The 15,767-nt window shown below is 47.5% G+C and overlaps 2 protein-coding genes across 2 annotated transcripts; one reads left to right on the plus strand and one right to left on the minus strand.

Annotated features, from left to right (window-relative positions):
- Window positions 1-7,055: 7,055 nt before the first annotated feature.
- LOC139057716 (cullin-3-like) lies at window positions 7,056-8,208 on the minus strand. The gene is made up of 3 exons (XM_070536463.1): window positions 7,726-8,208; window positions 7,439-7,630; window positions 7,056-7,355 (listed from the first exon to the last, which is right to left on the minus strand). Exons 1-3 carry the CDS (start codon window positions 8,206-8,208, stop codon window positions 7,056-7,058), a joined length of 975 nt encoding a protein of 324 aa, XP_070392564.1.
- Window positions 8,209-8,796: 588 nt separating this feature from the next.
- LOC139057718 (cullin-3-A-like) lies at window positions 8,797-11,163 on the plus strand. Its single transcript, XM_070536464.1, has one exon. The coding sequence runs from the start codon at window positions 8,797-8,799 to the stop codon at window positions 11,161-11,163; it is 2,367 nt and encodes a 788-aa protein (XP_070392565.1).
- The last annotated feature ends 4,604 nt before the right edge of the window (window positions 11,164-15,767 follow it).

Below are 15,767 nucleotides of genomic sequence, written 5' to 3' on the forward strand. Positions count from 1 at the left end.
TGGGAAGCCAAGACTCATAAATTGATAGCATATTGCAGCATTTATTTTCGACACCGTTCAGCTACAGCCTATGTTTCTCACTAAAAGGTATTTGTGCGTCTCGTTCGGTCTTCCACATCCCACGATAGCTTTTTACCAGCCAAGCGATATCGATCGTTACAATGGTCACTACTGTTCTATTTCTGTCCGCTACCAGACGGAGGCATCTGCCAGTACGTTGCTACCTATATGCCTGCAAATTTCCTACAATCTCATCGCACCACTTTAATTTCTACCACCCTCGAAGCGCTTCCCTTCGTTGTCACCCATTCTGTTAATATAACAATCCAACGGTTATTTGCTTTCCGCATTACATCATCTTCACAATTTCACTTCCTTTTAATCTCAGGTAGAATATCAGCTACTCCAGTTCGCTCCCAAATCCACACCGCCGCGTTTCTGTCTCTTAGCTTTAACCCTATCGTTTCTCCTTCAGCGCTTGCTGAGCGTTTCTTAGAGTCTTCTCATGCTTCTTGGTTATCTTCAGAGTTTCAGACCCATACATTGATGCAAATGTAATGCCATTATTGCGTAACTTGCTTTGTTTTTTCGCGAAATACGGTAAGTTGCCATTCATGACTTGGTAGTACTACGCATCGCATGCGCTTCAACCCCATTTTATATTCTTCTGTAGATTTCCTTCTCGTGATTTGGGTATCCTGTGACTACTTGTTCTGGACAAACGTATGGTTGCAAAGCTTCGAGAAAGCGGCATCCAGTCACGAACCTTTGTTTACATATACCAGGATATTAAACATTGGGTTAGACGTTTGCACATTAATTCTCAGCTTCAGACTTACGTTTGTCGGTTCAAATCCTCGATTATTTCCCGTAAGTCGTGCCCGCAGCGTTTCAGAAAAGGCCAGTGTTATTCGGAGATAGGCGGTTGCTGAGATATTCTCCTTTTATCTTCACACGTAATTCATCAGAATACTAAACATTTCAATACTTCTTCCACGCACGCACGAGAGATTGGGTCTTCTTGCGCTATAACCTCCTGTACTCGTTATTTTTCCGCTTTCCTTCTAAGAATTTGTGGTAGGAGTGGAATCATTTCAGATTTTGTCGCTTTCCGACTGGGTTGCCCGACGTCTGATTGCGAAATAAAGATTAGATTTCATCTGATTTTCTAATCTATTCTGTATGCTTCCTCTGCGCTATATGAGTATACAAAATGCCTACATGCTGGTACCTCTACTGAATTGAAGCGGCTTTTCGCAATTTGTGAAGGTCACTGTAGAAGTTGATCATATCCTGCAGATTTCTCAGTTGGCCAATTGATGATACGTATGTGATCACTTGCGGTGCGTGTACTTTATACGGGAAAAAGGCGTACGGCGTGCCGTTCGGCATTGTAGCGAGGGTCGCAAAAGTTGGCGAGCAGCAACATTTCCATTCAGCTCGGCCAGTTTTTAGAGGCCAGTGGCTCTCCGGGGAACCCAAAGAACAATAGCCAATGGTGGCAAGAACCTCGAAGCCCTAGAGTGTTTCATGACTGAGCTCCAAATCAGCGCTGATTGCCACGGAGAGATGGCGCAAATTTCAAAGGTGTCACGTGACCGCCACATGTTGGAGAATGCACTGGATAGTACGTCCATGCCGGCATCGCTGCGTCTACCGCTCTGGTGTGAACGCGCCGGACTGACACCCGACTTGTGCAGCGATACGCCGCGTCGATGCCCGTGAATGCGTTAGAACAGGCGTGCCTGCCGAGATGAAACCTTGTAGCAGGTCGCCATTTGTGGAACGCATAAACACGCGATTATGCGCTAAGCCTCCACCGCTACGCATTCCTGAAATATCCCTCTAGATGCATGGCCAACAACTTCGGCTTTCAGGGCAGCTTGCGCCTCATAATGATCGTCGAAGGAAAACATGGTACACTGATTTTTGCTGGGAAGATACCGCGACCTGTTTGTACGCAAAACACTATACAGCTGCCGTGTACTCTATGGAGCTGATGATCAGATAAAGTAAGTCTAAGGAAGGTATACAGACGGCATAGTTCGGCCTGCTGTATATAGGAGCACCACGTTCTGACTTTTGTCTATAATAATTGAGAGCAGCGTTTGTGAGCTTTCTCAGTTTCTGAGCGTAGAAGTATGCGGACAAGTTTATTCTCTCCTATGTCGCGTAGATTCTACGCAGCAATAGCCGCTACGAGGAGTGGACCCGGAAATGCGGGCCGCGTCTGAAAGTGGTATACAGCTGTCGCGAGGTAAGGGGCGCTATAACGTAAAACTATTCCAAACTTTTCTATTCCATTTCTGCTATCAGCCCTCTCTGATTGGTCAAAAACTTTTTTGGACCACTCCCACTTCACCTGCCTGTCACGCGACGTCACGAAAACCGCGGTAACTCCCCATCTGATATGATGTATACACACTGATTATGCATGATTTGACAGAAAAAAGAGAAACAGTTATTTCTGATTCGACCCCTTTTCGCCATTAGCCCTCGGCTATTGGTAAAAAGTTTTCGGACCGCACCCACTTCAACTGCCTGTTACGCGACGTCACAAAACCGCACAATCTCACCGCGTCAAAGTGACATGTACGCGATAAAGATGCATTAATATGCCGAACAAAACTGAATTTTCTTCGGAATAGCCCCAGGCTGCCCCGTTCCGAAAGGAATAAAAGATTGCTGCCGCCGATCGCCGAGACGCTGGCCACTCGTACTTGCCGGAGAGCATGGGTGTATTCGCGTGTAATAAATCTTCTTGCGTAGCCGTGTAACGTTTTCGAGCACTTTCGGCAGGTTTACCACCTCATTCTGCAACTCTTCTTTGCTGAGGGTCAGTTTTAGCGTCATTCTTAAGCTTCCGTTGCATGCCGCCGCGATTTTCTACCAGCCATCACAAGCTAAGTAAGGGAAAGCCGACCAATCGCAGACGCCGGCACCACCCTCTTCTTCCGGTTATCGATATTCAGTGCACTGGCTCTGCCCCAGCGGATCCCTCTCCACTTGAGCGTTCTCCTCGCCTCTTGTCAGCCAATTACATACGACAAGCCGCTCAGTGCAGGCAATGTTATTCGTTTTTAAAGCAAAGAAAAGTGACTTCCTATGAACGAGGAGACTGTTTGATTGGTCTTTACAGACAACCCTGTGGGTGACCGCCCGGTGCTTGCGTCGGTGGTTACGCAAATTTGACGTCAGGAGATTGGAATAGAAACATATTGGAATAGTTTTACGTTATAGGGCCCAAGAATTCGAGAAAGCGGCACTTGATGCACGCGCCAGAAGTCTCAAAAGGCGGTAGACTATGGCACGAGAGAAGTATGTGTACGGTCGTGGCCTAATGGTTATAGCATCGAGCAGCTGCTATGCTGAAATACAGATTCGATCCCGCCCATTGGTCACGCATTTCTGTTCATTAAGAGCCCCAAAATCAAGCGAGGCAGGAACTGATCTACAGCAAGATATCTGGAATGAGGCGAAAAATGCTTCGCATTAAGCTTAGTCCGAAGGCCTCAGGTGCCGGCTTGAATGCTCGTCTCAGTCATATCTGCGTGGCTGCCACTTGCTCGCAGGTTCTTACAACGAAACTGAGCAGCAGAGCGAAGATATCGCTGTCCTTGCTTCGCAGCTGCACAACATGTAAAAAACCGCGCTTATTTGTGTCGCGTTACCTGTGGGACGCTGTATACGAAGCTTCGTTGCAAGGAATTTGGTTATTAAAATGTGCAGTAGGATACCTACCATCTCTATAATGTATGAGTACGGGCGCAGTAATGAGAAGCCTAGCGCAGCGAACCATTAATTTCGCTCGGTATTGTAGTACATGCTGTAAATAAGCCTTCCAACGTTGCTTCGATAAAGACAACTGTCAATGACATCGCACCGGGGGAACAGCGGCAAATGATGACGTGCTTAAAGAAAAAAAAAAGAGAGGAGAAAGAAAGAAAGAAAGAAAGAAAGAAAGAAAGAAAGAAAGAAAGAAAGAAAGAAAGAAAGAAAGAAAGAAAGAAAGAAAGAAAGAAAGAAAGAAAGGAAACAAAGGAGCATATAATGACACGGAGTGTGAAGGGGCAAAGAAGAGATAGTGTGATGAGCACATGAGTGCACGAAAACACCGCTAAGGCCGTCCCTGCGAAGTGATTGAAAGAGGGAGTGAGATCAACCAGAGATGAACGCTTGGATAAAGAAAATACGCGAACGTGGCCGAAGTAATAGGTCTCGAATAGGTTGAAGGAAAGACGATTTGTATGTAGCTGCAGCGGCGAAAGAGAAGGAAGAGAGAGAGAAAAAAATAATAATAGAGAAGGCCCTAACACAACGTATATATATACATACCTATATAGCGACAGCGTGAAAGGATCGAGGTGCCTTGCGTGCGAGACATCCCTCGTCAATGCATGTTTCTCTGCCCGCTCTCCAGCCTGTGCGGCCCCTTTCACTCCTCCTCCTCTCTCTCTTCGTAGTCCTTTCTCTGTGCGCCGCCCTGACTGCGGCACGATATACAGTCTATGACGCGCAAAAAGGATGCGATATCCCCTTATATATAGAATGGCAGCTCAATTTCGTCGCCGAGAATGTGTCTCCCACAGCAGCTACCGCGCCAGTCCGAAGAAGAAAGAAGGCAAAAAAAAAAATCGCGAGGAACCGAGGAGAAGATAACAGCGACACTATAAAGCCTGAAGAAGATAGGCGAATCCTGGAGAGGAAAATGTTTCCGTTATAGGATAGGCATTCGTGGCGCGGGAAGAGAAAGATAAAAAAAAGAAAAGACGGAACGGCAGGAGAAAGGAAATTATGAAGAAAAGAAAACCAGCGCGAAGGACGAGGCAGGAACGAGGAAAGTGATGAAAAATGGGAGGACATCGAAGCAGCTTTGGCAACGCATAGCGCCCACGGTTCGCTGGGAAAAGCAGAGAGATCGAATCCTATCTCGGGTCTGAAGCAGGACGGGCGCCACAAATATACGCACTGCGCCCATATAGGATGCGATGCGGTGCTGTATCGATTCTGCGCGCTCTCGTGGCGGGCACGCAGGAACGCGACGCTGAAATCCAATGACGTTCCTGCATGCAATCGCTGGATAAAAGAAAATACAACAGCAAGAAATAAGCAACAACGAAGAAGCCAGGCGTACCCAGGGGCGGTATGCACGTGAAGCCACGCGCCGAGAAAGGAAAACTGATCGAACAACTAAAAGGGTCGATCTTAATCTCGGCTGCAGAAGGCGCCCACACACCAATGGGTAAACCTAATTCACTGTTACGGTGTTACGCGGCTAGCTCATTTAATGACGCGTCGATGCATTGAGCCGGTGCCGATACCACAAGTACCTACACGCGTAAAAGGTCTTACCTATACAAGAGGACTTGCAAGACACGCGCCATGGCGCAGTGTTCGTGATGCCAGCACTGCCGTTAGAAGAGATGGTTTCGATAACGCCGCTTTGATACATTTCTATCGGCGCCAATGTATACATTGTCTAGGGTTCGACGGAACACCGCCTGGCGAGGGGTATGCATTTTCTTCTTGACAGCAAACTAACACTCGCCAAACTTTGAACAAAACAAAAATGTTTTTTGTCCGAACTTTGGCGAGTGTTTGCTTGCTGTCAAGAAGGAAATGAATACATTGTACCAGGCACTGCCAAGTATAAAGTATCCATTGACGTATATAGGAATGTCCCAAGGCGGCATTGTCATATATGTCTGGGACAGGGTGATAATAGTGAGCGCTACTATTGCCTTTTTTAATTAATGAAGAAAAATGCTTGACGTCATATACGCCGGCTTGTCGCGGTTTTAGGAATATTTTCATGCAGTACATGGCCGTTATTTCACTGCTACTACGAAAAGAACGACTTTAGTTATCGTTCAGCAGCCCTTCCCTAATCCTACCTTTTTTTTCGCAGATATTTGTTTCTCATTTGCCATGGTTGTAATTATAATTTTTTAACAGCCCGCAATAAGTTAGACTGCAGTGATAATTCCCCTTTCTTGTATTTCTTTTTGCACTGCAATTTTAATTACATCTACAGGACTTTACAAAAGATCACACTTCACTAGACTAATCAAGCACCGCTACATAAGTGCGCACAATTAAAGAAAGTGCAGCAACGTGAATCGAAATGGGTGTGTGATTATCTGGCTGCGTTTCAGTTCGACGTATGTCCGCCCCGAAGAAGGACACTAGACGAATTCCAGGGAATGTTCAGGACGTAAATGCCTTTATTGAAAGCAAAATAAAGAAATACAGGGTCTAGGATACGGGAATAATGGTGTGGGACGCCGCAGCCACATTGGCAGCTCTGGCTTGAATGGGCGCCCCTTGAGGTGCGCTTTTGTCATATGTGAGTCTCAAACCCTGCTATCTGTATATAATTTAGCACAAATTTGAAAACACGCTCTCCGTATAATCAGTCGACCTCTACCCTTCCCCACTTCACGCCCCTTTCTACCTCTTCCCCTCAGCCGGAAGTATTTACTGTTCTTGCGAGGTTGGCGTTGGTGTCAGACAACGTAAGACGTCAGGACAAACGTCTCCCCAATAATAGTAATAAAAAAATTGTCCTTTCAGCGTCTTCCTCTTCGCTCATTAAAAGGCTATGAAAAGATGAACGTCTCTGTGTGAGACCAGCAAAATAACACTGCCAGACAATTGTGCTGGAGTGCGGACGGGACGAGTGCAAGCGCACCGTTACTTAGGCCACGATACGGAAGAGTATAAACAGATATGGAATCACCTGCATACGCAGCACGATCGCCTAAATATAGCGCAACATTTGGTACGACAACGCTATCTACTGCGTTACGTCGTTCGAGAAAAGCCGATATACAGACAGGACAATTTCTAGTTATTGGTACACCGACAACGAAAACAGAACATCATCGAGAAGTGCCTCGTTTTCGAAAATAACTATTTTTTCAATCAAAAATTTGTTTTCCGGGAAGCGAAGACGTGATAGAAGGGCTGGAGTCGCACCTTGCTCTCTATTCGTGGTACGAGTTGTTCCTGTTGAGCTGCGGCAAACCAAAGGGCATGCCATTGCTGTATTTTTTTTATGGCATATAGATGTACACCTCTGGGTTCTCGGTAGCCCTCTCAAGATACTCTCTTTCTATAAGGGCATCGACTCTCTTCTTGAACGCAGCGGGACTAGGAGTGTACCTGGCTTTAAGCACGTTCGTCACTTCGACGAGAAGGTCGTCGTGCGACAGTGTCTTGCGCGCCTTCATTATCCTCACGATGGCCGCTTCCAGTTCGTACCTTCGCCCTTCCTCCACGTTACCCACGTTGCCCGCGTTACCATCGATCTTTGGCGCGGAATTTTTCTGATGTGACGTCGGCTGAATTTTGACCTTCCGCAAACCGGACGTGAAGGCTTCATTGACGGCGAAAACGTGGTCAATAGGATATTGACCACGCAAGACGGTATTGCTGCCTTGAAATCCAGCATCATGTTGTTGATGTTCAAGTCCTTGAACATGGCTTCCATCTGGGAGGTGAACATGCCGCCACACTCGTTCGCAAGTTTAGCGACCATACTTCTCTCTGCGTCGATTGAGACGCATTTGTTGAGCAGCAGCCGCTTGGCCAGATGCTGCTTGTAGTAGCGATCGAAAAGGTCTTTCTCCTGCAGGAACGAAATATCGCGATAGCCTTGTCCAGCAACTGGTTAATCTCCGGCTTTGTCATGCCCTTAATTCCTTTTCGTAACTCGCCATCTACAAACACAGACAGAAGCTCGGGTGACTTGCGGGTCAGGCTAAGTATATACTCAAAGTCGGTGGTGATCATCTGCTTGACTAGCTGATCGTCTCCGAACGAGAGCTGCAGAAAGTGGTCAAAGCTTTCTTTCAGCTCCATAACTTTCGGTACCAGGTTCACCGAGTCCCCGTTCTCTCTCACGATTGATCTTCCTGCGTCGCGCAGGTACTTGCTCATGCATTCAAGCATTGTCTTGGGGCCACCCTGCACGCATTTGAGGAGCCGGTATGTGCGCGCCAGTGACTGTGTCATCCGGTGCTTGAGCATGTGCACGAGGCCAGAGCCCCCCATCTCCAGGATGGCCTTTATATGCTTCCCAATGAGTTCTTTCTCCACTACCTGCACGACAGAAGCCACGGTTGACTCGCACAGGCACTGTCTCGCCCACTCCGACTCTTCCTTGATGTGCTGCTCTACTTTGGCGATGTACTCGAAAGTGTCCATCGTTTCGATATAATGATGGCCCTGGAAAGCGTAGAATTGCAGGGTCTCAAGATGAAAGAATCACAGAAAAAATCTGCGAAAACATTTGAGAAAGCCGGAGCCGACATGAAAACGTCCGCACTCCTCGGCCTCTTCTAATCCGCGCCAAATCCGCGCCAGTAGTAATCTAGTTTTGAGGTAAAAGAAGCTAAATACAGTCCACGAAAGGTTCATACCCCCCCCCCCCCCCTTCGTGGGTACAGGGCAAAATTTGAAGGAATAAGAAGAAGGTTAAAAGACAAAAAACAATATTTATAGACGCACGCGTATCCCGTACTTAATTCATGAATTTAGCGACTAGTCCATCGCTTGTCAATTCGAATGTTAGCGACAACTCGCATACTACCATGCATGGAGCCCCCCCCCCTCCCTTTACTGCACGTAATAATGCACTATCTCTGTCATGGCTTAACAATTCAGTCCAAGCTGCTATTTTTCTACATTCTTTTTTCTAAGATGTACTCGTACATAGCTATCTTACTGAACGCAGGCTTGCAGCAGCTTCCATTCACTTCTTTCTTTTTTTTCCCAAGCATAAAATGAATCAACATGATCAACAGCAACGGTTTCCTGGTCGAGAAGAAAGAAGACGACAAGGTCAGCGCGAGAAGTGGGCCCAGAAGACAGCTAGACGCCATGGCTTGGCTCTCCGCCAGGAAAAATGCCACGGTCGTGCGTGCTCCCAAACCTGCGCAGCAGATGGAAGATTGCCGCACCGAGGACCTTTGGCTGGAGCTGCGGAGAGCCTTCAGCGAGATACAGGAGAAGCGAAGCACCAGCCTGCGCTTCGAGAAGCTGTACCAAAACGCATACGCCATGGTGGTGCGAAACGAAGGGACGCTCCTTTACAACGGACTGCGCGAAGCCGTGACTGAGCACCTGATCAACAAAGTACGCACCCTAGTCCTGGCTAAAGTTGGCGAGCACTTCCTGCAGACACTGATTCGGGCCTGGAAGGACCACCAGACAAGCATGGCAATGATTGGCGACATCGTAACGTACTTGGACCGAATTTACGTGCCTCAGAACAGCGTTGACAGCGTGCACGAACTGGGTGTCTTGCTCTTTCGGGATAAGGTGGTGCGCAACGCTGACGTACGGGACCACGTCCGCAGAAGCCTGCTCAGCTTGGTGAAGACAGAACGCGAAGGTAAGCCAGTCGACAGGCTTTCCATGAAGGACGCGTGCGAAATGCTCACAAGGTTGGAACTCGATTCTACGCCCGTTTACATAGAAGATTTCGAGCAACCCTTCCTGGAAGAGTCGGCGCAATTCTACGCTTTAAAAGGTCATCACTATATCGAAACGATGGACACTTTCGAGTTCATCGCCAAGGTAGAGCAGCACATCAAGGAAGAGTCGGAGTGGGCGAGACAGTGCCTGTGCGAGTCAACCGTGGCTTCTGTCATGCAGGTAGTGGAGAAAGAACTCATTGGGAAGCATATGAAGGCCATCCTGGAGATGGAGGGCTCTGGCCTCGTGTACATGCTCAAGCACCGGATGACACAGTCACTGGCGCGCACATACCGGCTCCTCAAATGCGTGCAGGGTGGCCCCAAGACAATGCTTGAATGCATGAGCAAGTACCTGCGAGACGTAGGAAGATCAATCGTGAGAGAGAACGGGGACTCGGTGAACCTGGTACCGAAAGTTATGGAGCTGAAAGAAAGCTTTGACCACTTTCTGCAGCACTCGTTCGGAGACGAGCAGCTAGTCAAGCAGATGATCACCACCGACTTTGAGTATATACTTAGCCTGACCCGCAAGTCACCCGAGCTTCTGTCTGCGTTTGTAGATGGCGAGTTACGAAAAGGAATTAAGGGCATGACAAAGCCGGAGATTAACCAGTTGCTGGACAAGGCTATCGCGATATTTCGGTTCCTGCAGGAGAAAGACCTTTTCGAACGCTACTACAAGCAGCATCTGGCCAAGCGGTTGCTGCTCAACAAATGCGTCTCAATCGACGCAGAGAGAAGTATGGTCGCTAAACTTGCGAACGAGTGTGGCGGCATGTTCACCTCCAAGATGGAAGCCATGTTCAAGGACATGAACATCTCCAACAACATGATGCTGGATTTCAAGGCAGCAACATCGTCTTGCGGAATGGACTTCGACGGAGTCGACCTGAACGTGCGCGTGCTCACGACGGGCTTTTGGCCGCTGCCTGTCGCCACGCAGCAAAGCAACATTCCTGCCGGCCCGCGCAGCGCTTTCGAGACGTTCCGGCGGTTCTACCTGGCGAGGCATGAAGGCCGGCGTCTGACCCTGCAGCCACAGCTGGGTTGGGCAGACATGAGCGCCGTGTTCTACGGGCCGTGCAAGAACGAGCCGTGTTCGTCGCAAGCGTCAGACAAGCTCCAGCCGCGCACCTACACAATCCAGGTGACGACGTACCAGATGTGCGTGCTGATGCTGTTCAACAGCCGCGACACGATATCGTACGAGGACATCGCCTCCGAGACGGACATCCCCGAAACAAACCTGGTTCGCGCCCTGCATTCGCTGAGCGCCGCAGACGCCTCCACGCCAGTGCTTACCAAGACGCCCAACACGAAGGAAGTTGAGAAGGACCACGTTTTCGCCGTCAATGAAGCCTTCACGTCCGGTTTGCGGAAGGTCAAAATTCAGCCGACGTCGGGTCAGATAAATTCCGCGCCAAAGATTGATGGTAACGCGGGCAACGTGGGTAACGTGCAGGAAGAGCGAAGGTACGAACTGGAAGCGGCCATCGTGAGGATAATGAAGGCGCGCAAGACACTGTCGCACGACGACCTTCTCGTCGAAGTGACGAACGTGCTTAAAGCCAGGTACACTCCTAGTCCCGCTGCGTTCAAGAAGAGAGTCGATGCCCTTATAGAAAGAGAGTATCTTGAGAGGGCTACCGAGAACCCAGAGGTGTACATCTATATGCCATAAAAAAAAAATACAGCAATGGCATGCCCTTTGGTTTGCCGCAGCTCAACAGGAACAACTCGTACCACGAATAGAGAGCAAGGTGCGACTCCAGCCCTTCTATCATGACTTCGCTTCCCGGAAAACAAATTTTTGATTGAAAAAATAATTATTTTCGAAAACGAGACAATTCTCGAAGATGTTCTGTTTTCGTTATCGGTATACCAATAACTAAAAATCACCCTGCCTGCCCATTGGCTTTTCTCGAACGACGTAACGCAGTAGATAGCGTTGTCGTACCAAATGTTGCGCTATATTTAGGCGATCGTGCTGCGTATGCACGTGATTCCGTATCTGTCTATACTCTTCCGTATCGTGGCCTAAGTAACGGTGCGCTTGCTGTTATCATCGTTAACGCGGCCTAGTAGAGTATTTCGTTTATGTTGAAATTAGATCTCGCCCTCGCACACCCGGCATAAAGAATATTACACACGAAAAAATAAAAGAGCGAGTACTCACAGAAAGATCAATTTGTACTGCCACATTTAAATTCAATCGGATCGGAAAATGAGGCAGAACGACGCAAATACTCAATTGCCGAACAGACTAAAGCGAAAAGAGTCTGGCTGCGCTTGCACTCATCCCGTCCGCACTCCAGCACAATTGTCTGGCAGTGTTATTTTGCTGGTCTCACACAGAGACGTTCATCTTTTCATAGCCTATCAATGAGCGAAGAGGAAGACGCTGAAAGGATAATTTTTTTATTACTATTATTGAGGAGACGTCCGTCCTGTGGCATAAAAACCTGTGAAGAGTGCGTGTTATCCGTACATGTATTATTTGTTGTGTTTAATGAAGTTCAACAGGGACCTATGATGTGGACTATAGATCTGCAGATAATGGTAGTCACGTGAGCAGCTTGGGTGTAGCCCCACTTTTGACAGGTAGTGATGAGCGTAGACCGTGGGGGACTACAAAAGATGCGGTAGATTTGGGAGGGCAGACGAGCGAGGGACTAAGCTCAGGCTCAACTCTGACTCCGTCTATTCAAATACACGTAAACGCGGAAATGCTTTTCTGAGATAAACCTCTCGTACGATTTTAGTGAAATGTGTTGCACTTGAGAGCAGGTCAAATTATAGTGATTGTAAGAAATAATATCTTAATTTAGGGTCCGATTCTTTTTTTAGATAAATTGCCGGAAAATAGTGGTTTGAAAAAAAGAAAAAAAAACAGAAGCACGAGTACAAATCCGTAACAAATCGTCAATACAAAAAAACACAAATATCGCAGTTCTCTAAATTGCATCCGCTAGAGCACCTAAATTGTGCAACTTTGGTACCTATCTTAATCTCCATCAAAAATGGATCTTTAGTGTTTGCGAGGGTTTCGCATAAGTTCAGTTCCCAAATGGTAATATAAATCATAATATAATATAATACGAGCGACAGTCTAAATCAAAACTTTGCTTCCTGCAACTCATTAGATTTTCACTTTCTCCTTTAAAAGTAACATACCAGGTGAAATCCGGTTATATGGTCTCCGGGAAAAACGACGTGTCTTTCCCCATGTATTTGTATATAGGAGACCCCGAATTAAGGCTTTTAACTCAAACTCCTCGCAACGGGAGAAACCGAGTTGGAGGTACGATCCATACGGAGTTGGCAGTTGTTGCGACGCCGGATACTCGAACTTCGACCGGTGCTACTACCGGGTAGCGTAGCGTTAACGGCAGGCGTCCGGTAGACCATGGCGACCAGGCAGGAGCGAGGCGATTTCTAGTGCGAAACTTGCACTGTTTATTCCATGGTTGGCGAAGGATATAAAATAAGAGAATAATAAAAAAAATTCATTACAGGGCCGCTTAAATGGGCCCGCTAAATATCGTAGAACGACAGAAAGCTGAGCTAGTTCGTAAGGATTCATTACGCAAAAAGGTGAGGCGTACAGACAGGACACAAGAGAAGAGAAGTGGACAACACGAACGCCGACTATCAACTGAAGGGAGCACGGAGGCGAAAAGAAGAAAGAAGGCACAAAACTCATCTGCGCAAGCTCTAGAATGGTATCACCACGTGTCAGTCGGGTACATGTGCCCATCTAAGTGAGATACAGCTGTTAGGGCACTTCATCTCTTACTTAATCTGGAAGTGCGTGCTTGAGTCAGCCTTCGATCACTTTACATAAGGAACCCCACATGGGTTCCGGTATGCGGGAGTGGCTATGTATACCACGTGTGAGCACCCGAAATCGGCCACTCCAACGATACTGCAGTAACGGATACTGCACCTGAATGGTGCTATGATTGGCCTCTGGAGCGTTTATTAAAATGATTGGCTGACATGGCGCTCTGCAGCATATGTATAGACCAGCGCCCGCGTAGAAGAGTATATACCATGCCTATGGGAAGAGGCGACAGGCATGATAGGATACAGGAAGAATCAAGAGTCTCGTGTCTCTCCTTTTTTTTTTGCCGTCCCGGAGCGTTTCCCTGCACAAACAAAGACGACTTCGACTATAGAGGCGCAGAAGCTGGGAACAATGGCTTTACAGCGCCTTGCCGCCGTTAACCTGCAGGTACGGCGCCCGAAGGTTGTCACATCAGAAGTTCCACCGGATGTTACATTTTGTGCATCTCTGACTTCTTCTTCCTCCTACTCCTAGAATGGAGATTGGTCTGCGAAAGTTTGCTCCAGCCGATACCGCACAAAACAGTGCAAGACTTGCGCACACTATTGCGGGAGCTATGGCGTCACTGCATCGCGTTACAGGCGTGACTGAAGCTTTGTTTTTGTTTTTTGTCTGTACCGAAGGCTGTATGGCTGGGCAGTGGCAGCAACACTATAGTTCGTTCAACCTGCTCACTCGTTGTTTGTCAATGCGCGCTTCAAGTGAACTTGCCCCCCTTCCTGCAGTCACCACCTGCACACCATTTTGCTCGTAATAAATGTGTCTCTTTCTTTTGGTCGGTGGCCTCTACTCGAATATTCTCGCATCTCGTAAGTAAACAATCCCAGATATACGGCGCAATGCAATCCGGGCATTTTTTTTTTTTTTGCCGGCACTGAGTCATAATATCGTTTTGCCTGCGCGCCTAACACGCGGAGACGAGGTCCTTATAAACAAGACCACCCTTGCCAAACGCTTCGGTATGCGCTCACAGAAAATAAGGTTTACGTGCGACGAGCTTTCGGCGCGGTAAATCGATAGTGTTACCTTTACAGGGGGGCTGTTTAAGCGGTGGGAATAAAAGTCGTGTTTCTGACCGTTGTCCTCGCTCGCAATATTCGGGGGAGCAGCAGCTATAGGCGTACCGATTTATTGCTCGCAGGATTTAAAAAAAAAAAGACCGAACAGAGAAACAAGGAAGCTGCTCGATCGAGGCCCAAACCCATTTTGCAGTCGCGAGCAGAACCCCGTTCGCTTGCGGCATGTCGCGTGCAGGGATTATACCCCGGCGGGCGGGCTGGACGAGCTCCGCGAACGATACGCACCATTTTCTGTGTGCACTGACGTTTTGCCCGGATTTTGATGTCATCGGGAGAGCCCTGCGCTTTTCTTTTTTTTTAGCTTGCAGTTGGAGGTTTTGCCAAGAGGTTGAGCTCCGCACCTTATACGCCTGTTGACTTTGATATGTTTGCCTTTTATACGCTCTCCTAGAAATATTATGTTTTGACGTCGGGAATTGGTTCAGCCTTTTGTTGCTCGTAAATTTAGCGTTTCAGTCTATACCTTTAGAGAATGCGCTCGCTACAATACCAAAGGAACACCGCAAAAGTTCGCTCTTTCTTTGGGCGCATAATTTTTTCTTCGGGAAATGCACCTATATGACTAAATGGATGACCGTTCGGGGCATAGGCGCGGAAGCTTACCGCACGGCGAGAGAGAAAGAAGGAGGGCGAGAGCGAACGATCGCGAGCTTTTCTTTTTAGCTTTCTTACCGCCACTCGAAGCGTACGCTCCAGCTTATGAGAATAAGGCCCGACAAAATGCGGATCGCAGAAAGAACACGAAAAAAAAAGAAGAAGGAACAGGAAGATTGAGAATGCACGGCTTCAAGTGTAGCGGAAGAGGATGCGATCAGGTCCCTTTTCTTTCTCCCTCGAGCGGCGACCTATTCGAAATTCAATTTCCTCTAGGACGCCGCATCGTGTGCACGTGATCCAGGCACGACGGGCGAAATAATCTGACCAATGGCGTGCGTCTACTTCTCGACAATGAAGTAGTGCGTATATGCTGCGGTGAGGCGAAGGTATTCATATGTATACGCATGCCATCTTTTTTTTTTCGCAATTAGAAAGTAACTCGGCTCAATTCAGTTTAGGTGTGTATTATTATTATTATTATTATTATTATTATTATTATTATTATTATTATTATTATTATTATTATTATTATTATTAACCAGAAACAAAAGGAACTGGAGGGAAACCAGGGCAAAAAGCTGTCGCAGCAGCTTGACGGAGGCCTAGGATCCCTTACATGGCAGTAGGACTCACATGACATACACACAGAAGGCTTTATTCACAACAAAGACTACACATCGCACGTATGCAAAAAAAAAAACACTTCACGCTTGAATGAAATACACTGAACTGTCACTATAAATAAAGGAAGTGATCACGCAA

The sequence above is a fragment of the Dermacentor albipictus genome, chromosome 3 (genome assembly GCF_038994185.2).
Source record: "Dermacentor albipictus isolate Rhodes 1998 colony chromosome 3, USDA_Dalb.pri_finalv2, whole genome shotgun sequence".
NCBI lineage: Eukaryota > Metazoa > Arthropoda > Arachnida > Ixodida > Ixodidae > Dermacentor > Dermacentor albipictus.

Excerpts from the sequence above, each read along its gene's own strand:
- LOC139057716 (XM_070536463.1), bottom strand. The coding sequence starts at position 8,208 with ATGGACACTTTCGAGTACATCGCCAAAGTAGAGCAGCACATCAAGGAA. Across the intron at positions 7,631-7,725 it reads CCGAGCTTCTGTCTGTGTTT|GAGAAAGACCTTTTCGATCG; the intron begins GTAGATGGCGAG and ends TCGTTCCTGCAG. Across the intron at positions 7,356-7,438 it reads ACATGATGCTGGATTTCAAG|GTCAAAATTCAGCCGACGTC; the intron begins GCAGCAATACCG and ends GGTTTGCGGAAG.
- LOC139057718 (XM_070536464.1), top strand. The coding sequence starts at position 8,797 with ATGATCAACAGCAACGGTTTCCTGGTCGAGAAGAAAGAAGACGACAAG.